The following is a 23811-nucleotide window of genomic DNA, read 5'->3' on the forward strand; positions in this document are numbered from 1 at the left end:
CAAGGTATGCTGGCCCAGGCAAGGCTCAGGCTTCATAAAATCGCTTCAAACAGCCCGACCGTAATGAGAGCCTTTGATTCGGGTGATCACGCCCCTGGATTCAAGGACATTGACTTGGGGCTAGACAGCCCACCCGTGCAGAGGAGCCTAGGCATCAGATGGGATCTCGCAGCCGACTCCTTCGGGTTTCAAGTGAATTGCTCGGACAAACCGTTCACAAAACGTGGTGTCCTCTCCATAGTGAACAGCTTATTTGACCCGCTGGGGTTCGTGGCGCCCATCACCATACAAGGCAAATCCTTGTTGAGACAACTATTTGAAACTGTCAAGGATTGGGATACCCCGCTCCCCTCCGACAAAGAGAAAAAATGGGAAACTTGGAAACAGTCGTTGTGCGGATTGAACAATATTCACATCCCGAGATGCTACACCAAAATCTCCCTTGCCTCTAGCGGAAGGAAAGAACTCCACGTCTTTTCAGACGCCTCCACAGAAGCCATAGCGGCGGTTGCATACCTGAAGGTGATGGACGCCAGCGGGCAAAGCTACGTCGGATTGATGTTCGGCAAGGCGAAGCTAGCCCCGAAGCCCGACCACACCATCCCCAGACTCGAACTCTGTGGAGCCGTCTTGGCAGTGGAAATTGCTGACTTCATACTACAAGAACTGTGTATCGAAATAGATGAGGTCCAATTCTACACCGACAGCAAGGTCGTTTTGGGTTACATCTACAATACATCGAGACGATTCTACGTGTATGTCAGTAACCGCATCGAAAGGATCAGGAGATCCTCCAAACCGGAACAATGGCGTTACGTACCATCGGAGCTGAATCCAGCAGATCTTGCAACCAGACCCATGTCTATATCTTCTTTCGTTAACTCTTCTTGGCTTACAGGTCCAGAGTTCCTGCTGAGACGGTCAGAAGAAGGTGTCCAGGAAGACTTCAGCATCCTAGATCCAGACAACGATCCAGATGTCCGAACTGAGGTCCATACCCTGACCACCAGTGCTGAGAAAACATCCTACCTCGGCTGCCAACGTTTTGAACGTTTCTCCAGCTGGTTAAGACTCGTCAGGACTGTTGCCAGGTTAGTGCACATCGCCAGATGTTATCGTGCAGACTTTAAAGACAAGGACTGTCATCGCTGGCATGTATGCCACAGACCTCTTTCTGCTGAGGACATCTCCCGTAGTGAGTCCCTCATTATACGCCACCTCCAACAGAGCGAATTCGCCACCGAATGGAAGTGCTTAAATAACAAACAGCAGATTCCATTAAGAAGCCCCCTCGCCAATTTAAACCCAGTAATGGACAGCTTCGGCTTACTGAGGGTTGGCGGTCGTTTAAGCCAGGCTCGTTTCGGTGTCGCAGAGCAAAATCCTCTCATCATTCCCAACAAACACCACGTTACAGTCTTACTGATCCGTCATCATCATGAAAGGGCTGAACACCAAGGCAGGCAAATTACAGAGGGCACTCTACGGTCTGCAGGCCTCTGGATTGTCGGGATGAAGAGACGTGTAGCACAAATACTTCACGATTGTGTGCACTGTCGCAAAGTGAGAGGAAAGCAACTGTGCCAACAAATGGCCGACCTACCTACAGATAGACTTTCCATGGAACCACCTTTCACCTATGTGGGCCTAGACGTTTTCGGACCATGGATGGTATCCACACGCAGAACTCGTAGCAGCCGTGCGGACAGTAAGCGGTGGGCTGTGCTATTCACCTGCTTGAGCATCCGAGCCGTTCACATCGAGGTGTTAGAGTCCATGGATACCTCCTGCCTGATTAACGCCTTGAGAAGATTCCTCGCCATCAGAGGACCAGTAAAGCAGCTGAGGTCCGACCGCGGCAGCAACTTCGTCGGTGCATGTAGAGAGCTGAACATCGACACCAAGCCAATCCATGAACTCGTCCTCTTACTACGAGAGCGCCACTACGGGATGAGCGTTCTGCACCCGAAGTTTGGCCGTTTTTCTGATTTTTTGAACTTTAATTGTTGCATTTAACATGCCCTTTCTTTTAGGTTTATTATTATTATGGACAATAGTGGAATCCCCATAGTGAATTCCAGACGGGGAGTGTGCTGTTCCATGCATGTTTCTAGTTAAAGAAATGTATTTATGTTTTTTCGCTTGTCTCTGCTGCCATCTACTGGCCAGACCATTTAGTTCCTCGGTCTTTCCTTGTTCAGCCTATGGGGAGGGGCTTCTCTTCAGCCTCTTCTCTTCCTGTTTGCTCAGTCATCGGCAGACATCTTACCTGAGAGAACTGTTCTCCCTCATGAGCTGAGGAAGCAAAGTCTTTTGACCCGCAAGTAGCGACTCCAGAGACAAGCTCCATGCAAGAGACTCAGTGTAATGTTTGAATCGTTATCTACGGAATAAACCAACATTGTTCTTCATCACAACGCGTGTATGCTTATCTGAGAAGCTGCTAAGGGTCATGTCTGCCTCGCTTATTGGATACACAAAGGTAGGAACTTCTCTCACTTACATGTCTGCATACCTTTAATCGCCATTAAGTGGGGACAGAACAACGAGAACAGGGTTTAGACCGAGAACAAGTCCCACAGGGCTGCACAAAATTCCTGACATCACGAGATAAGGCAGGCCACCAAAAGACCGACTCACAAAACCTCTGATACCAAAAATACCTGGATGACCAGCCAATGCGGAGCAATGCACTTCAGACATCACTCTCTTCCTCCACTGGTCAGGAACATACAATTTTCCCATAGGATAATGCTCAGGTTTATCCTCCTGAAATTTCTCCAGGGTTCATCTCAAATCAGGCGAGATGACAGAAAGAACTACCCCCTCACCTAGGATGGTAGTAGGCTCGGTCACAATAAGAGAATCAGCAAAGAAACTCCTAGAAAGGCCGTTAGCCTTAACATTCTTTGTGCCCAGAAGAAAAGAGACCACAAAATTAAAACGCGTGAAAAACAAGGCCCACCTAGCCTGTCTAGGATGCAAGCGTTTGGCCGACTCAAGATAAATGAAATTCTTGTGGTCGGTGAGGACCACAACTTGATGTCTAGCTCCCTCCAACCAATGTCTCCACTCTTCAAATGCCCATTTCATGGCCAACAATTCCCGATTCCCCACGTCATAGTTGCGTTCAGATGGGGAGAACGTTCGAGAAAAGAAGGCACAGGGATTCATTTTAGAACTCACAGGATCTTTTTGGGACAAAACAGCTCCTGCACCAATCTCAGAAGCATCTACCTCCACCTGAAATGGAAGTGAGACATCAGGTTGCCGTAAAACCGAAGCAGAAGTGAATCTCCGCTTAAGCTCCTGAAATGCCGAGGCAGCCTCTGGAGACCAATTCAGCACATCAGCGCCCTTCTTGGTCAGATCAGTCAGTGGTTTGACAATACCAGAAAAATTATCTATAAATTTACTATAGAAATTAGCAAAACCCCAAAACTTCTGGAGAGCCTTCAAAGAAGTGGGCTGAACCCAATCATAAATGGCCTGTACCTTGGCCGGGTCCATTTCAGTAGTCGACGGAGACAAAATTAATCCCAAAAATGAAATCCTCTGTACACCAAAGAAGCATTTCGATCCCTTAACATACAGGGAATTCTCCCTCAAAATCCGGAACACAGTCCGGACATGTTCCACATGAGAATCCCAATCACTGGAAAAGATCAAAATATCATCCAGATAGATGATCAAAAACCTATCCACAAAGTCCCGGAAAATATAATTGATAAAAGATTGGGAGACAGAAGGGGCATTAGTGGGCCAAAAAGGCATCACCAGATACTCAAAATGTCCCTCCGGAGTATTAAATGCCGTCTTCCATTCATCCCTGTGCTTGATGCGAATAAGATTATACGCCCCCCTGAGGTCAAGCTTAGTAAACCAGCAGGCACTTTTAACTCTGGAGAATAAATCAGAAATCAGGGGTAACGGGTACTGATATTTAACTATCATTTTGTTAATGGAACGATTGTCAATACAGGGCCTTAATGAACCATCTTTCTTGGCCTCAAAAAAAACAGCACCTAAGGGTGAAGAGGATGGTCTAATATGACCCTTCTCCAACGACTCCTTAATATAAGATCGCATAGCATCATGTTCGGGTACTGATAAGTTGAAAAGCCGCCCCTTGGGAAATTTACACCCAGGCATCAACTCAATTGCACAGTCATAACTCTCTTGAGGAGGCAAAGACGCAGACTTACTCTCACTAAATACATCAGAAAAATCAGCCAAATAATCAGGAATATCATGAGACTGAGGAGAGGTGGAGAAAACAGAAGTGTCCCTAAGAACACACTGACAACCCCAACTCAACACAGACACAGATTTCCAATCCAAAACTGGATTATGAGTTTGCAACCAGGGAAAACCCAGAACAATAGTATCATGCAGATTGTGCAGCACCAAAAATTTACAATTTTCATGGTGGTCTGGGGCGACCCGCATTATCACCTGGGTCCAAAACTGAGGTTTATTCTCTGCCAAAGGAGTAGCATCAATACCCCTCAAAGGAATAGGCGTCTGCAGAGGTATCATGGGAAAACCACAACGTTTAGCAAAGTCCAAATCCATCAGATTCAAAGCTGCTCCTGAATCCACAAAAGCCTTAGCGGAAAATGTGGATAAGGAGCAGATCAGAACAATTGCCAAAAGAAACTTAGGTTGTACACTGCCCACAGCCAATGTGTGTGCAAAACGTTTCTCTCGTTTAGGGAAGACAGAAATAGTATGAGAGGCGTCTCCACAGAAAAAACACAGCTTATTATGCCTTCTAAACTCCTGACTTTGCGCCCTAGACAAAACCCTATCACATTGCATAGGTTCAGACGTTTGTTCAAAAGATGGCAACGCCTCTCGTGTAGTTTTACGTTCAGTAAACGCCGACCAATTTGAATGGCCAATGACAAAGAATCATCAAGACCAGAGGGAACAGGAAATCCCACCATAACATCTTTTACGATCTCTGATAAACCCTTCCGAAAGAGAGCTGCCAATGCACCATCATTTCATGTAGTGAGGACTGCCCACTTGCAGAATTTCTGACAGTATAACTCTGCAGAATCCTGACCGTGGTTCAATGCCAATAGGGCTTTCTCAGCTTAATCAATAGCATTGGGTTCATCATACAACAACCCCAAGGCTTCAAAAAATGCATCCACATTAGTCAGAATAGGATTTTCAGGTGTCAGAGAAAATGCCCAATCCTGGGGATTGCCACGCAGCAAGGATATGACAATTTTAACCTGCTGCGCAGAGCTCCCCAATGAGTTAGGCTTCAAGGCAAGAAATAATTTACAATTATTCTGAAAATTCAAAAATTTAGACCGATCCCCAGAAAACACATCAGGAGTAGGGATTTTTGGTTCAACAGCATGTGACTGAGCGAGATAGGTGGAAATTCCCCGCACTTCAGCAGCGAACTGCTCCACACGATCAGACAATTGCTTAATCTCCACGATAGAAAAAATCCTCCTACGGCCCCAGAGAAAAAGAGGAAAAAATACATATAAAAAAAAACTCTGACTTTTTTTTTTCTACAATTCCTTCCTGCTTTTGAGTACCCTAGAATCTGCAGTATGGCTGGTGATTCTGTTATGATTGGGTCACCGAGGAGGAAAACAAGACCAAGCTAAGTCACAGAAAACCAGAGAGGTTGGTAACTAAGCAGATTGCAGACCCCTTATCCTAACCGCACAACTAGCAGTAGCCGTGGAGCGTACCTATGATGATTCTAGACGCCTCAACACAACCGGAGCACTAAATAAGCCTAAAGCAAGAAAAGGGGAAATCTAAACTGCCCCAGAGCAAAAAAGAGGCCAATCTAATAAGGGACAAAAAGCAAACTGGCACATGCAGTGACATAGGAATGGAAATTCAGCACAGCCCCAGCCGGGGCTGGCTAACCACACAAAAACTGAACAGACCAAACCAAATCAAGTGTGAACAATAGCAGAGAGCACTTAGCTTGAGAAGGCAGGAACTGAACTGGAAACTAGAACCTCAGGAGGCAGGAAAAAATCACCAGCATGGGGAGAGGGAGTCAGCTGTCTTAAATCCAGTCTGAGAATCCAGATGTCCAATCCTCGTCCTCATTATCAGGTGGCAGGTCTCTGTTAATTAGACCAGCTTCATTACCTCCTGCCACAACCAGAGGGAGAACGGAAAGAGAACTCACGACTCCTCTGTCAACACAACCAGCTCCTTCACCAGAACCCAGAGGCAGACCAGAAAATGAATTCACAACAGTTCTCCACCTGACGATGATAATTGGGAATCTGGGATTACTGGCTGGGAGCATATAATGGAGCTTGCTGCTCTTGAAGGTTGCTGGTGATTTTTCCTCCTTGTGCATTTGGAGTTCTTTTGTCCCCTGCCTGATCTGCATGTTCAGTTAAGTGATTCTTTTGCTAATCCTTTGCATCTAATCTGGTTGTGCCTTTTTTTTGCTTTCTGCTCTGTTGCTAGGGTTCAGCGTGCTCCGCTGGGGGGCTGCGCTGGGCTCTGCTTCATATGTTACAGCTTGTTCAGTCCCCTGTTATGTTAATGTCTTTTTGCTTTGCTTCCAGTTTATACCAGAGTGCTGAACTAGCGGGGGTGAGGTCGTGTGACCTCAGGTTTTTTGTATATCAGAAGTGTTGGACTTTTTAGGGTTTTGTGTGTGATTTCAGACAGTATCTTTTCTGTCCTGTCCTGTCTAGACAGCTTGGGCCCCACCATTTGCTCAGTCTGTTTTCTAAGCCTGTGTTTGTGTCTCATCTTGTCTCACTGACAATTTGTTTGGGGGCTGTCTATTCCTTTGGGGATCTGCTCCGGGGCAGTTTAGATTTTACCTTTCTGTCTTTAGGCTTGGTTAGTTCTCTGGCTGTGATGAAGCGTCTAGGGCATTGTAGGAACGCTCCACGGCTACTGCTAGTTGTGTTGATAGGATCAGGGGTCTGCAATCCACTTAGTTACCAATCTCTCTGGTCTCCTAGTGGCTTAGCCTGTTCTTGCTATCCTCCTCGGTGACCCATTCATAACAGAGAGACATGCAAGGGGGAGAGGAGTGCATAGGAGGGAGAGCGACCCATGGGGGGAGAGAGACATGCAGGGGGAAAAGGAGTGCATAGGAGGGAGAGCAAGCCATGGGGGAAAGAGACATGCAGGGGGAAGAGGAGTGCAAAGGAGTGAGGACGGCCCTTGGGGGAGAGAGACATGCAAGCAGGAGAGAAGTGCATAGAAGGGAGAGCAACCCAAGGGGGAGAGAGGAGTGCATAGGAGGAAGAGCGACCCACGGGGAAAGAGACATGCAGGGGGAGAGGAGTGTTTAGGCTGGAGAGCAACCCATGGGGAGAGAGACATGCAGGGGGAGAGCGACCAGGCACAGGGAGATAGAGAGCACACATGGGGAGGGAGACCAGGTACAGGGGTTTGAGACCAGGCACAGAGGGGATATAGATAGCACACATGGGAAGAGAGACGAGGAACATGGGGGATACAGAGCACTGTGGTGGTCTATTGGTGGTCACAGAGTGATATATATGGTGGAGGGAGCAGTGTGGCTGCAGCACAGAGTATTTCAGGAGAGCAGTGTGCTGGTCTATGGGGGAGTGTGCTCGCACTCACATTGATGCACACTCACGCACACTCACGGTGGCTCAGTGGATAGCACTGCAGCCTTGCAGCGCTGGAGTCCTGGGTTCGAATCCCACCAAGGACAGCATCTGCAAGGAGTTTGTATGTTCTCCCCGTGTTTGCGTGAGTTTCCTTCGGGTACTCCGGTTTCCTCCCACATTCCAAAGACATACTGATAGGGAATTTAGATTGTGAGCCCCATCGGGGACAGTGATGATAATGTGTGTAAAGTGCTGCGGAATATGTTAGCGCTATATAAAAAAAAAATAAAGATTATTATTAAAGGAAAATACACATGCACGCGCCCAGACATAGAACAATAAAGTATAATGACCCCTCTAGGCTGCCATACATGGCCCACCAACAGCCAGCCTGCCATACATGCCCCCCACAGCCAGCCAGCCTGCCATACATGGCCCCCACAGCCAGCCACTCTGCCATACATGGCCCCCTCCACAGCCAGTCTGCCACACATGGCCCCACCACAGTAGTCCGTGTCCGACTGCAGTCTCTTATGCCCATGACTGCCATAAGTGAGGTGTCCAAGTGTCGTGCCCAGACACTTACGTCCACACTAATGAAAATGGCAGCCACCAGTGGTAAAAGTTAATAAATAAAAAACTATGAAAGTAGTTCATTTATTTTTGTATTAAAAATAATTGATTATATAATCAATAATTATTAATACATAAATTAACATCACGGCACCTTCCCTTAAAGTTGCCTTGTAGCACCAGCTTAAAATTAGGTGCTGACAATTGTGTGTTCTCTTGTCCAAGAGAATTGAGTCAATTATGCAAATGACACTTAGATGAGGATTAGGCCGGGGTCACACTAGCGATGAATATGGACGAGTGCTGTGCGATAAAACATCGCATAGCACTCGAACCAGTATTCATCTATGGAGCAGCTCCCATCAGCGCTTTTTTTCCCGTCCGTTTTCAACATGCGAGTGAAATCGCAGCATGCTGCGATTGTCACCGACACTTGGCCAGGTCTCCGCACACTTGCACCCATTTAAGTCTATGGGTGCGAGTGACACAGCGCACATCACTCAGATATCGCTGACCCCGGCAATGGAGGAGATGGAGAAATTACTTTCTCTGCCTCCTCCGCAGCTGTGCTCCGATCCTCTCTGTGCAAGAGGCTAGGAGCACAGTCGCATGACACTCGGCCCCACTCTCATGCCATACACTAGTCTAACCCCAGCCTTAGGCTATGTGCACACGTAACGGAACTCTCGCGGAAATTACCGCGAGAATTCCGGAATTCCATTCCGCGGGAAAATCGCATTTTAAATTCCCGTGATTTTCCCACAGAAAAACTGGCATTTTGCAAACGTAATTAGCTTGCAGAATGCTACCGTTTTCCAAGCGATCTGTAGCATCGCTTGGAGAACTGATTGACAGCTTGGTCACACCCGTCAAACATAGTATTTGACGAGTGTGACCAACTTTTTACTACTGAGGCTGCCTATGCAGCATCAGTAGTAAAAGATAAAATGTAAAAAAAAAAATGGTGTTATTCTTACCTTCCGACGTCCCGCGCAGCCGTTCCCAGTAATCCTTTGCGAAAATGCACGCGATGGCGTCCGTTCTCGCGGGATCGCGACGTCTCCCGGTAATTCACGATGCCGTCGCGCGAATGACCGCGAGACTTCGTGATCCCGCGAGAACGGACGCCATCACGGGCATTTTCGCAAAGGATTACTGGGAACGAGATCGTGGAGAGAAGCGGGAAGGCTGCTCGGGACGCCGGAAGGTCAGAATAACAATATTTTTTATTTTAAATTCTATTTTTTACAGGGATATGGTACCCAAAGCCCGGAGGACAGTCTCCTCTCCTCCGGACCGTGGGTACCATCCGCAATTGTTCTGCTTACTTTCCGCATGTTGTGCACAGCCACATGCGGGAAGTAAGCGGAACAATACATTCCTATGGGTGCGGGATCGCCGCGATTCCGCAAAATTAATGAGCATGCTGCGTTTTTTACCGCAAAGCCATTCCGCCGCGGTAAAAACCGCAGCATTAGCACAGCATTGCGGAATCCCATAGGAATGCATGGGATGCTTATTCTTCGCGTTTTCGTGGCAAAATCGCGCGGTTAAAACCTCCGCGGAAACGCGAAAAAAGCGCCACGTGTGAACTCAGCCTTAGAGCGTGATCTGATTCTCTTCGATGGGGAGAAGATAGAGAAAAAAAATGTCTCAATCTTCTCCATTGTGTCAGTATGTGAAATGAGACTGCACTCATGGTTTCCCACACTCATTCACTTGCATGGCTGAGTTCCATTCCAAGTGTGACGTGTGCCCCATAGAATAACATTGGTCTGAGTGTGATCTGATGTTTTGTCGGATCGTGTTCGGACCGATAATAAGGTTGTGTGCCACAAGCCCTAATGCAGACATGTAGTGCGCTATCGAGAAGAGACAGAGTCAGAAAAATGAAAGCATGATTACAACATCCCACTACACAGAGGTTGTCATCTCTTACTGCCAGCATTGCCGTACAATGGCCAATGCACATTTCAACTTAGAAATAGCTGAACCTTATAATTATCCATTTCTGTTTGTGGAGTTCTCGGTAATAACATATTATATGCATATTTCATTTATATTCTCCATTAAATGCCAACAGGGAAAAGTGCAAGACCAAATGTCTCAGCCAACTGCTCTGGACTTAGTCCACATATTGATGGACATCCTGCCCAAGGTAAAGATGATAGGATGTGTATATTATTGTGGTAATTTACAAAGGGTTACATACAATATAATCCTTGCTCTATTACAGATCATATCAAAATGTCCAGGAAAGAACACTGTCAGCTCTGTGCTGTCTCCTTTTCTTACACATAAAGCAATACTGCTCTTGAGCTCATGTGTTACAGATAAAGAGAGGAAGCTGTGGGAGAGTTTAGGGGATGCATGGCAAAGAACAAGGTAATAAAGTTTGCGTAACAAACACATTTAAAGGGATACTCCAACCTGTGGGCAGTCAATAGATGTCTGATAATTGTTGGTCTCCCTCTCCTATCTTTAGAACCTATGTTTCCTTAATGCACTGTTTTTCCCTATTCACTTTGCACTTGTAAGGGTTTCTCTATTCTCTTCTATAGGAGTTCCAAAACAGCTTGAGAATTAGATGGGAATAGCAAACTTATGGGTTTGTAAACATTTCTAATTGAGATAATGTAAGGTTCCTGTAAGGAGTAATTTATAAGCAACAATAGTGAAACATTTGACTTTTGGGGACTAAAAACAATGTCAGACATATTCTAATTACAAAGCAGGTGGGACTTTATCTTCAATGGATTGTCTAATGAAGAAAATGTATTTATTTTTGAAGGAGTATTTCACTGAATCTCATTTCTGAAAAGGTGGACCCAGTCTGTGCAAGCATTAAAGAGGTTGTCCAGTCTCAAGCTACAAGGCTGCAGTCACTCTATGTATGATTGGAATGACTTGTGAATTCTCAAATCACGAGCATTCTCTCTTGTCATTTGCATACTTCCAGCCACATTCCGACTAGACTCTATCCAGCCACATTCCCATTAGGCCGGTTTCACACGTCCATTTATTTCCAAAAACCGGTACCGGAAATATCCGTGTACGTGTGTGTAATATTTGCGGCACACGTGTGGCAACTGTGTGCCACCCGTGTGCCAGATCAGGACTACACGGATGGCCGCTGGGGTAGAATCGCTACAGTAAGTGCTGTTCCCCGGTGGCGGGTGCTGAAGACGGATCTCATCATTCTCCCTTGCTCTGCCAGCGATTGGCGTCAGCAGAAGAGAATGATGAGAGTTATATTAAAGTCACAATGATGACAGCAGGTGGGGGCTATTACTCCCATCCTCCGACACATGCTGCCGCTATTAACAGTGATAGCAGGAGCGGATGATCGGGGTAATCCTCAACTGCCGCCTGCGATATAACTAAATAACTAAATAAATGAATGAAAACCCAGGCGTGGGTTCCCCCATATTTTCTTTAACCAACCAGGCAAAACTCACAGCTAGGTGCTGCAACCCTCAGCTGTCAGCTTCAGCAATGTTGGTTATCAATAGAAAAACAGACAGAGGTATAAAACAGCAGCATTCTATATCTACACAGCTGATATTAATGGATAATCATAGGATCAGTCGTACATAATACGTAGCAGGGGGATGTGGAAACCACATTAATCACGACCAATAGATCCGAAAGTCAAAAATAGTAAATGCTTTATTTGGGAATGTACACAGAACAGGAAATGGGGAACATGTATACAGAAAATACAAAGTACTGCAGTGCAAAAGGGACGCGCGGTGCAACCCCAGCCAAATGTCTTTATATATATATATCAATCTGTAGGTCCAAGAAAAAAGGGGCACAATTGCCAACCCCTCTCAGAACCGAGACTAAACTAACAGCCTCATGTATGTTATTTATAGCATCCCTTAACCTATATGCGTATTTATCCACATTATTTTGACAGAAAAATGATGATCAATAATTCTTTGTTATATATATATAGAAAGCGACTGAATCACAATGTGACTCAGTCAGACATACATAGGCAGCATAATCTGCAAGGGAATGCCAAAAAGTATCCACCCCTGTATATCACCAGCAATCCACCCACCCATGTAGGAATGAGCGGTACCAGGGCAGAACATACCTCAGAGTGGGGAGAACCAAAGTGGCCAGGTGGTCCGCGCGTCACCCCACACAGCAATGGCATAAAGTGAGACTAGGGACTTTTTTTTTTTAAGTGGCGGAGGAATACAGTGCGGAAGGATACCTACCTTCCGTCATTGGATTCCTGCAGCCCGTAGAGAACGGCAGCATCAGGTGATGCTGCAGTTCTCTACCCAAGATCGTCATGGGACACACTCGTGGACTGCTTCGGATCGTGGGTGAGTATTTTTGTGGTTTGTTATGTTAATATTTATTCCGGAAAAGACAATGGCTTCGGGGAACAATGTGACAAGTATTGGTAAGTATGTTACTCTATGTTATATGTACTGTATGTCTATGTATGTATTGTATGAATGTATTGTATGTATGTAGTATATATGTGGTATGTATGTAGCATGTAGTATGTATGTAGTATGTATGTAGCATGCATGTAGCATGTAGTATGTATGTAGCATGCATGTAGCATGCAGTATGTATGTAGCATGCATGTAGTATATATGTAGTATGTATGTAGCATGCATGTAGTATATATGTAGTATGTATGTAGCATGTAGCATGTATGTAGTATGTATGTGGTATGTATGTAGCATGTAGTATGTATGTAGCATGCATGTAGTATGTATGTAGTATGCATGTAGCATGCATGTAGCATGCATGTAGTATGTATGTAGTATGTATGTAGCATGCAGTATGTATGTAGCATGTATGTAGTATGTATGTAGTATATATGTAGTATGTATGTAGCATGTAGTATGTATGTAGCATGCATGTAGTATATATGTAGTATGTATGTAGCATGTAGTATGTATGTAGCATGCATGTAGTATGTATGTAGCATGTAGTATGTATGTAGCATGTATGTAGTATGTATGTAGCATGTATGTAGTATGTATGTAGCATGCATGTAGCATGCATGTAGTATGTATGTAGTATGTATGTAGCATGCAGTATGTATGTAGCATGTATGTAGTATGTATGTAGTATATATGTAGTATGTATGTAGCATGTAGTATGTATGTAGCATGCATGTAGTATATATGTAGTATGTATGTAGCATGTAGTATGTATGTAGCATGCATGTAGTATGTATGTAGCATGTAGTATGTATGTAGCATGTATGTAGTATGTATGTAGCATGTATGTAGTATGTATGTAGCATGCATGTAGCATGCATGTAGTATGTATGTAGTATGTATGTAGCATGTATGTAGTATGTATGTAGTATATATGTAGTATGTATGTAGCATGTAGTATGTATGTAGCATACATGTAGTATATATGTAGTATGTATGTAGCATGTAGTATGTATGTAGCATGCATGTAGTATGTATGTAGCATGTAGTATGTATGTAGCATGCATGTATTATGTATGTAGTATGTATGTAGTATGTATGTAGTATGTATGTAGCATGCATGTAGCATGCATGTAGTATGTATGTAGCATGTAGTATGTATGTAGCATGTATGTAGTATGTATGTAGTATGTATGTAGTATGTATGTAGTATGTATGTAGCATGCATGTAGCATGCATGTAGTATGTATGTAGTATGTATGTAGTATGTATGTAGCATGTATGTAGTATGTATGTAGTATATATGTAGTATGTATGTAGCATGTAGTATGTATGTAGCATGCATGTAGTATATATGTAGTATGTATGTAGCATGTAGTATGTATGTAGCATGCATGTAGTATGTATGTAGCATGTAGTATGTATGTAGCATGTATGTAGTATGTATGTAGCATGTATGTAGTATGTATGTAGTATGTATGTAGTATGTATGTAGCATGCATGTAGCATGCATGTAGTATATATGTAGTATGTATGTAGTATGTATGTAGCATGTATGTAGTATGTATGTAGTATATATGTAGTATGTATGTAGCATGTAGTATGTATGTAGCATGCATGTAGTATATATGTAGTATGTATGTAGCATGTAGTATGTATGTAGCATGCATGTAGTATGTATGTAGCATGTAGTATGTATGTAGCATGCATGTATTATGTATGTAGTATGTATGTAGTATTTTTTTTTTTTTTTTTTTTTTAACATTTAACACATTAGCCGGATGATGGGACTACTACTGTCCCATCATTGGCTAATGTGTCAATCACTGTCATGGTAGCAGGCATCGCCCGATGGGACTTGTAGTCCCATCGGACGATGCCTGCACAGACCCACGATGCCTGCACAGCCCCCCCGGCAGGCCGGCACAGCCCCCCGGAGCCTGCACAGACCACCGGCAGGCCGGCACAGCCCCCCGAAAGGCCCGTACAGACCCCAGAGAGGCTGTACAAGGCAAAAACAGGGTTTTTCTTATTCCGATACCGGAAGTCCCATAGACTTGAATGGGACTTCCGGTATCGGAATCGGCGATACCGATACTTTTTTTAAAGATCGGCCGATCCATTCCGATCCGATACTTTGAAGTATCGGACGGTATCGCTCAACTCTAGTCGTGATTAATGTGGTTTCCACATCCCCCTGCTATGTTGGTTATCAAGAATAGATGGATCCCCACGCTGTTTTTTAAAATTATTTAAATAAATAATTTTAAAAAAATGGCGTTGGGTCCCCCCCATTTTTGACAACCAGCCTTGCAAAAGCTCACCGCTGGGGGATGGTATTCTCAGGCTGGTAACGGCCCATAGATATACGCCCCCCAGCATAAAAACAGCAGCCCGCAGCTGCCCAGAAAAGGCACATCTATTAGATGCGCCAATTCTGGCACTTTGCACGGCTTTTCCCTCTTGTCCTGTAGCAGTGGCAAGTGGGGTGATAGTTGAAGGGTTGCAGCACCCAGCTGTGAGTTTTGCCTGGTTGGTTAAAGAAAATAGGGGGGAACCCACACCGGGTTTTTCATTCATTTATTTAGTTATTTAGTTATATCACAGGTGGCGGGTGAGGAATACCCCGATCATCCTCTCCTACTGTTATTAGTGGCAGCAGGTATAGGCTGATGGGAGTAATAGTCCCCTCAGCCTCCACCTGCTGTCATCGTTTTGACTTTAATATAACTCTCATAATTCTCTTGTGCTCACATCGATCGCCAGCAGAGCAGGGGAGAATGATGAGAACCATCTTCAGCACCCGGCGTCAGGGAACAGTGCTTACTCTAGTGCTTCTTCCCCGGCGCCAATGCGGGTCACACGGATGACATCAATGTGTGTTCTCCGTGTGCAGGACGTTTTGGCGCCCGTGCTGATGGTAAAAAATGGACATGTCTAAGTGTGGGTCACACGGACACACGGTCCGTGGAAACACGCTGACATGTGCACAGACCCATTCATTTGAATGGGTCTACGTGTGTCAGTGTCTTGGGTACGTGTGAAAACTGTCACCACACGTACCAGAGACACGGATGTGTGAAAGAGGCCTTAGACTGTATTCAACGTTTCTCAATACACTTGCATTGTGCAAAGTTGCCCCAATCTAGTTGGCACCAGACACTATGTATGCAAATTACATACTTTCAGTTACACGCCAGCTTCCAGCACTGGAGAATCCTCACAGCATGCAATGAGCGCACTGTGAGAATTCACAAATCTGCAGTCACAAAAATTTTGTGGACATGCAGATGAAGTGCTTCATTTTTATATGCAGCTCTTCTAGTCCCTCAGATTGCAGGAGACACATATTCTGCTTCATAGAGAGCAGTAACTCCAATATACTATCAAACTCTGATTCTGCCACAAGAGAAGCAGGAGCCAACAAGCAGTACATAATCAAAGGTAAAATCGAAGTCTAGAGCCCAAATCACGTGACCCACATCAGAACTACAAATCAGAAAGATACTTAATTTTACCAGTGTCATTTATAGGTTGTAGATAACAGGTTGGAGTGATTCCAAAGAAGTAAAGCAGACAACACTGACAAGATAATAATATTATATTTATAGCACTATTATATGCTTACATTATAGAGAAGACTGGCCAAATGGAAAAAGTGTTCCCGCGTATACACCAACGTTCTCTGATGGCTGGATCCCTCCAGCACCCACCAGCAGCAGCAGTAATGACCAACTAGAGGTATGCAGATTCCTAAAATAGTGCCATTCTCAAAGCAACTTTCAGATATTCGCCAGCCATTACATCTAGTTTCATGATTTCATGTCAACCCATGCAAACCTGAACTTTATGCAGTATACAGTTGATTGGCAAGTGGATATGTAAGCATCCCATGTATTATATATATGTGGACACCTAGGAATTATTATACAGATGATTGCTTAGCATTATACAATGACTAGAAAACATAACACAAAGGGTTGTCCCCGTACTTTTATATTGATGGTCTACCCTTAACATAATTCATCAATATAAAATCAGTGGAGGTGCAACACCCAGCATCCCCTCCGATCAGCTGATGCAATGGTTCACAAAAGCCAGATGTGATCAGTTGTGTAGTGGAACAGCACAATTCCATTAACTGTATAATGGTCATGGCCCCTATTTGAATGAACACCGAAGTGCCCTCATTTGCAAATGAAATAAAAATAGATTAACAATTAAAGACTAAAAACATATACTGCTGTCATGGTTTTTATAGAGGCTAAGTCCCCTATGTAAATCTTCAAATAATTTAATTTGATTTTAGGGTGAACAGAGTCCTTTTACACAGAAGCACCTAATTACTCTGCCATGAACAATCAGCTCTTATATGCAGGGCCAAGTGTACATTACAACTATACGAAGACCAAAATGTAATAAGGAAACTTTCTTTTTCCATTTTTCTCTTTAATTTTTTTTTGTCACCTTATAGGACTTTAACCTGCAATCATTTGATAGCACTTTACTGCAGCATATAATCAAAGTGATGTTCGTTCTCCTATGAAGCACAGCTCATGTTGGGCATTACAGGTGGACAAGGTTGGCAGCCATTGGCGCCTTTGTAAGGCGGCCAGGGTGGCAGTCATGGCAAAGGGCTGTATGGTTCCCTCACCCTGGACGATGTCCTTTTTGCTGCATACGCAGCAGAGCACTTACGGTCACTGTCAGAGTCCTTTTCAGTCCAGTCACAGTTGTTTTCCAACAGTTGAGCTTTACTAATCAAGAGGACATTCATTACACTGGCAGCACAGGTTTTAAACAAAGACATCTTATTCCTATCTCTGCCAACATAAAAAATTTTAAAAAATCACATACCATACAGATGCGGTCTTTCCAAAACCCTGTCTGATGAACAAATGCATGTATGGTGTTCCTATCTCACCCTGCTATCTGGGCAGTCTCTTTACTAGCAGCTCCGTCTCCCTTTTCCCTGCCATCCGGGCAGTCTCTTTGGACAATCCGTGTCTCAACCATGTTTCCAGCATCACGAGCTCCCTGTCAGACCCTTGTCTGGTTCCAAATGGGAAAGGTGCCAGGAACGCCATCTCAGGGGCTCCCGCCCCAGTCATAGACCCCGGATTCTTCTTGGGGATGGTCCTTTTGAGCTGGAGCCAGACTTCACTATTCTCCACCTGGAGCTGCTTACTGCCATAAACATGCAAAAAAAGGAGTATATATCCACAAATAAAATTACATCATTATTTTATTAATAGATAAATTACAAACATAATAACAGACAAAGTTATACAAAAGTATTATGGCAGAATAACGAGACCTAGGTGCAACACAAGTGCAGCGCCAGTGACAGCAAAAAATCCTAATATCACCCAATATATATCGCCAGTGCAATGACTGGGGCGGGAGCTTCTGAGATGGCATTCCCCACACCTTTCCCAATTAGAACCAGACAAGGGACTGACAGTGATCTGTTGTTGTGGGTGCCCTTCTCTTTATGAATGGAATGATAAAAATATTTGTGGTATATATATACAGTATATGGAACCCATATTGGCAGCAGTGACTTGGCTATCCTTGTAAGATGTGTGATATTATTTTCACCACTTGTGCGCATGTCTTCGAATGGGACGGATTGGTCGTGTCCCATCGGTGCCTTTTGATGACAGGTGCGTGTCACTGACGTCATCAGGGTTTCCCGGTCATCTTCACACTCCTCAGCCCCCCACCTGCCTAGGATGTTTTATCATCTTTTGACTAATAAAATTTGGATTTTATTCCGGTGAGTGCCACTTTTTTCTTTTTATTTGGATCATCCATTTGGCTTTGGTGTGCACTTGAAGGAAAAAAGGTTTTATGCCTGCAGTATTCCTGCTTCACTGACGGCATTGGCTGTTAGGTACTTTCGGTGGTGCTCGCCATTTTTTTCTATTTTGTGATTGCAAACAGTAGATTAACATTAATAAAGCATCAGGGTGCCACACGTGACACATGTAAACAGCATTCAGGAGAGAGAAGGCACCTTCAGCAAGTCATCTTGCTTCCAGAGCAAACCATTGGTAAAATTGCAGTGATGATGGGAGATTATCACTTAAACATTGGTGTAAGAAATTGAGTGTGGCATTAAAAGGGAGCATGTCAGCACAGAATGACTGTTCAGGCTAAGTGCAAGCCCTTGCTGCACCCTTGGCATGGCCATACAGTTCAGTGCACCTTCCCAACTACTTGTTTTTCTCGCTATCTCTACCCCCTCCCTCTCTTCTTTGATTTACAGCTTTGGGTTTATGGAGCCAAACAAGTAATTGGGAAGGTGCACTGAACTGTTTGGTCATGCCAGGGTTGCACCAAGCACTCAAACTTTATTTGAATAGTAATTCTGTGTTCATAGAGTCCATTTAAACATTTAAATAGTGGCAATCAGAGCTAGCTGCTCTTACAGCCAGATTCATGCTGTGTAATATAACCTGCATCTGTCAGGGATGGTGCAAGGTTCCACCCTTGAGCCCACTCAATACAAGAGGACTATTACACCCCGCAGCAACAAGGAGTTAGAAAAGTTGTTTTTGCTATTGTGCATTTTATATTCATATATGTTTATTTAATTTCCAGATTCAACAAAGCAACAGAACATCACCAACCAACCGGTAGGGAAAATCGATATTTCCTTATATTTTGGTAAATTGTAGTTCAGTAGATCAAATTCTTTAATGGACACAGAGGTAAAGTCATGGACAGTGAATACGTTAAACCCTTCTGAGGCATAGCAGCAGGTGAAGTTTGTTTTCCAACTAAGAAAATTATTTGATATTTCTATACAGTTCAAGTTATGATCACATCTATGTGCTATGCCCAGTTATGTCTGCCATCCATAATACTCAGGTAATAGTGATGGTCATTATTTAAACTTGCTGAATTGGCATACAGCACTAATTTTGCCACCAAATAGGAGGAAACCTCAACAGAACTCCAACAAATGGAGTCCATCTGGCCTAACAGATCTATTGTATAATATAACAAATCTGAACTTAGACATATGTAGCGCCCCTGAGGCTCAGTCGCCACAGAGGTACTGCACCTTCTCCTAAGGTGTGGTGCCCCACCATCCAGGTAAGTTGGAGGCTCCTGACTACGCTCCAACACTCGCACACCACACAATACAGTAGTTCAGCAAAGCCACATTGCGGCTCCTTGCTTAGAGAGAAGCAGAGCACCTTTGGTGGTTCCCTGCTTGGAATACTAAATGTGCTGGGAGGTGGGTGGAGTTTAGAACACATAAAAGAGCGGGATGGTTTAGGATTAGAGGTCAGTCAGTCAGTCGGCCAGTCAGAAAGAAGCCACTCGGAGAGGAGTGGGGATCCCTGGAAGAGGGATGGAGGAAGGAGTGCTGCAGTTGCCTCAGTGATCTGAGCCAGCTGGCACGGGAAAGGAAAGAAGGAGAAAGACATTGAACTGAAGCCTGAGCTTCCATAGGAGAGAAAGACAAGTACGGAACGTAGGAGTAAAAGGGAACACAGAGGACGTGGGTTAGAGGAACAACCCTGCCTAGAAGTTCTAAGCGCAAGGCCGGGTCCCGGTCCCCGAGGTTGTATGGACACTAATGGTTCTGCAGCAGACACCGGTGGAGTAGTGGGCTGTAAATGCACTACTCCCATCTAAGACTTGAGGGCACAACAGCAACACGGATAGAGAGCCGGGACTCAGGAGTAGAGAGTCCCTGAAGCAGGCTACAGCTGTCTGCCGCACAAGTAGAGTTCTTGGGAACATCTGTCAGGAGGAACTCCAGTGTAACTCAGTACTAGGAGATCTTCACACTTAAAGGCGCTATAGAGGAGACATTCAGAAAAGGCACATAAGTTGGCGGAGTGTGGAAGGGAGCATTCCATCTTGCCTGGAGGTTGACTAAGTCCCTGACCCGGAGGACACGGCACAGAAGTTTGCACTACAGACTGTGAGTAAAGCTTTGGAACTACAGGCCCTGGTGTCCTCCATTCCATCCTGCGTCCGTCCGCCTGGCACTGCTACATCCCCTGCGCCAAACACTACACCATCTAAGTGTCTCCACATCTACACTGCCCTGGGACAACAGCCCTGCCTGTGGAGGGCAATAACATCATTGCTGCACCACACCATCTGTCCCGGAGGATCTGTCTGCAGCGTCGGCTTAACACCTCCCTTGCCAAATACCACAGGTGGCGTCACGAACTATTCATCTAACTACATTCCACCATTCACAACATCCCCTATTAATTGGGCGCCCAGGGCCACGGTCCGGGTCACCGCTACTGTGACACATCCCGCTGATACCGGCCCGGTACAGAGTACCCCACAGCCCTGGGAAGGCGACCCACAAACACCTAAGCCAAAATAAACAGCAGTCACATTATCTTTTACAGACACTTACAGCCAATTCAAATGAAATCCACTTGTGACTTTGAAGCCAGAAATGAACGTGAACTTTCAGTGATGAAAGGAGAAAGTTTAAAGGTAAGGAAGCTCTAAAAGGTATTTATGGAACGTCAGAAGGTTTAATATTTTGGAACTTCATCTCTTTCCCAAATGATGAGCAAAGGTAATGTCAATTAAATACAGTAGCGTTGACAAGAATTGACTATTGACAGTAAAGATTTGTTTTGTGTGTGTGTGTATATATATTGCACGGCGAATAAGCCTCCTTACCTTAACAAGCCAGAGCTGGTATGTCACTCTACACAAGGAGAAACCTTACCCCTTAGGCCTCTTTCACACTTCAGTTTTTTGCATCAGTTCAAATGAGAGAGAGAGAGAGAGAGAGAGAGAGAGAGATATATTGTGGAACCTAGACAAAACACATTCATTAGAATAATCAAATTTGAATTGAATAAAAAGTTTAAAAAAAAATACAGAAAAGATGAAAAATAGAAGATAAAAAATAAATAACATTACAAATCATTTCATACATACATTCCGTATCACCACCGGGACTTGGCTTTGCTGCTCCTGCTCTTTGCCCTCAGTAGTCCCGTCCGCAGAAGATGATGATGATGTCTAAAAAAACGTAAGAGATTTGGAGTAGCAGCAGATATACTTACCAGATGCACGAATATAATCACCTCACGGTCTGCTTGCGCCAATTCCTGCTGCGATGGGGAATATTCTGATTCCGAAGACATGCTGCATGTAAAAATAATAAAAATCATTAGTACATACACAACTGAAAAGGACAGGCATACAATGTAATAATACTCACATTCTTGACGCTGATAGAAGCTGGGTTTGTTGGTGAATGTCTGCTCTCCAATCTGTCACTGTAGTTGTGGTACAGTGTTGGCAGATACCTCCTTTATATAGACTTTTTTTTTTTTGGACTTTAGAATTTTATAACTTGTCTAAAAAGTGGACACCACGAAAAAAACGCAGAGCTAAAAAAACGCATACATGCGCATGCCAGTGCACACGTATGCGCATCCATAGGCCATAATGGCCTTTTTTAGCGCAAAACGTGCGCATACGTGCGCATGCGCTTTTTTGAAGTGGTTGGGCGGACAAAAAAATGCAACATGTAGAGTCTGGAAAATAAAATCGCACACCACTAAAAAACGCAGCGCACGAAAAACGCATATGTGCGCATGACAATGCGCACATGGGCGCGCCCATGTTAAATATAGGGGAAAAAAGCGCATGCGCATGTATGCGTTTTTTTCCATCGCAAAAAAACGCAAATGTGAAACCAGCCTAAGACGCACCCCAAATTTTGGGGTGGAAAATAGCAAAAAAAAGATTTTTATAAGATGGGGATCCATCTTATTATCTGAATTTAAGGTATCTTACCTGAGGGCTGGTAGTGGTAGAGCAGGGTCACAGGAGGCATGGTCCCTTCCTCAGGAAGCCAGCGGTGGCAGAAATGGAGCAATGCTGCAGTCCCGGGGTCTCCCAGCGGTGCGATGCTGTGGGTCCGGTGTTGGCAGTGAGGCAGAGCAGAGTGCATTGCATGGAACAGAGTCCCTTCCTCAGGATGCCGGCGGCAGAAATGTGGCGATGCTGCAGCCCAGTGGCCACGATGAGCAGAGCCGAGTGCATCATTGGTTTCTCGGCAGCCATTTTCCTGAAACCGAGGGACGCCGAGATCTCAATCTGCACAAGCGTGGCCTTCAAAGGCCATTTTCCTGAAGCCAAGGGCCACCGAGATCTCAATCTGCGCAAGCAAGGCCTCCGGTGGCCAATTTCCTGAAGCCCACAGCCTCAGGAAAATGGAGCGTGAGAGGCCCAGCCGAGATCTCAATCCACACACGTGCCGCCTCCGGCAGCCCACAGCTTCAGGGAAATCAATGAAACACTCCACACTGCTCACCGCTGACACCAAGCTTCAGCATTGCCACACTTCTGCCGCTGGTTCCCTGAGGAAGGGACGCTGCTACACCACTGCTGCAACCAGCCGGTATGCCTGCGTTCGGACTTTAAGACTCACTCCCCATTTTCCTCCCAAATTTTTTGGGGAAAAAGTGCATCTGATATTCCCAAAAATATGGTATATGTATATACACACACACTAGCATTAGGCAAAATAGAACCAATGCAGACAGACACAGTGACACAGAGAGGTTCTTTTCACACAGAGTCTCTCCTGTTTTATTGTGTTTTTATACAAAATTATGTATAGCCTTTACAACCTGGCACAAAAGATTTCATGTCAAAAGCATCTTAAAAATATATTTACTTAGAAAATTGGTGACAAGTACAATACTTATTTCACATGCTGAAAGAGTAACAAAAAAGGACTTATGATGCCTCACAACAATAGCACCAGCTGTAGATTAGCAGTCCTAAATGTTGGCAGTTGATTATTCAGGATACTCTCCAAGCGTGTGACAACAGAGCTTCTTTATTATTTGGGAACAAACAGGAACAATATGTGATACGCTTAATAGATCAGGAATAAATCATTTCTGTGTCTATCTGTGCATCATCTATAGCAGGCTGCTTCTCTCATACACAGGCACAGGAAAGAAAACAGGAAATAAAGTCACATGCTCTCCCTGTGTGAGCCTCTGGGAGTTTTTTTTGTTCTAACTTTATGAACAGTGTACAAATCTAGCAACTAAACACTCAAAGACAGGAATGGAGTTGTTGCACCAAACATATTCCAACACCCCCACTCAACAACTACTTATCCTGTTAGCCCCATTGCGGTTCTGATGTCCACAAACTTGGCTCTTGATAATGGCTTTGTCATACCATCAGCTATCATC

At 44.5% G+C, this 23811-nt stretch overlaps 1 protein-coding gene across 4 annotated transcripts in view; it reads left to right on the forward strand.

The window, feature by feature from the left end:
* Nucleotides 1–23811, forward strand: part of EPS8L3 (EPS8 signaling adaptor L3) — a 265613-nt gene that overhangs the window by 199599 nt on the left and 42203 nt on the right. For all 4 annotated transcript variants that reach the window (XM_073542444.1, XM_073542443.1, XM_073542445.1 and 1 more), the window contains 5 exons: nt 10255–10329; nt 10408–10556; nt 16225–16330; nt 19196–19230; nt 20980–21070. In XM_073542444.1, coding sequence (XP_073398545.1) covers nt 10255–10329; nt 10408–10556; nt 16225–16330; nt 19196–19230; nt 20980–21070 — 456 coding nt within the window. The remainder of the gene's footprint in view (nt 1–10254; nt 10330–10407; nt 10557–16224; nt 16331–19195; nt 19231–20979; nt 21071–23811) is intronic.

Source organism: Dendrobates tinctorius, unplaced genomic scaffold (genome assembly GCF_039654945.1).
Source record: "Dendrobates tinctorius isolate UK_male_01 unplaced genomic scaffold, ASM3965494v1 ptg000127l, whole genome shotgun sequence".
NCBI lineage: Eukaryota > Metazoa > Chordata > Amphibia > Anura > Dendrobatidae > Dendrobates > Dendrobates tinctorius.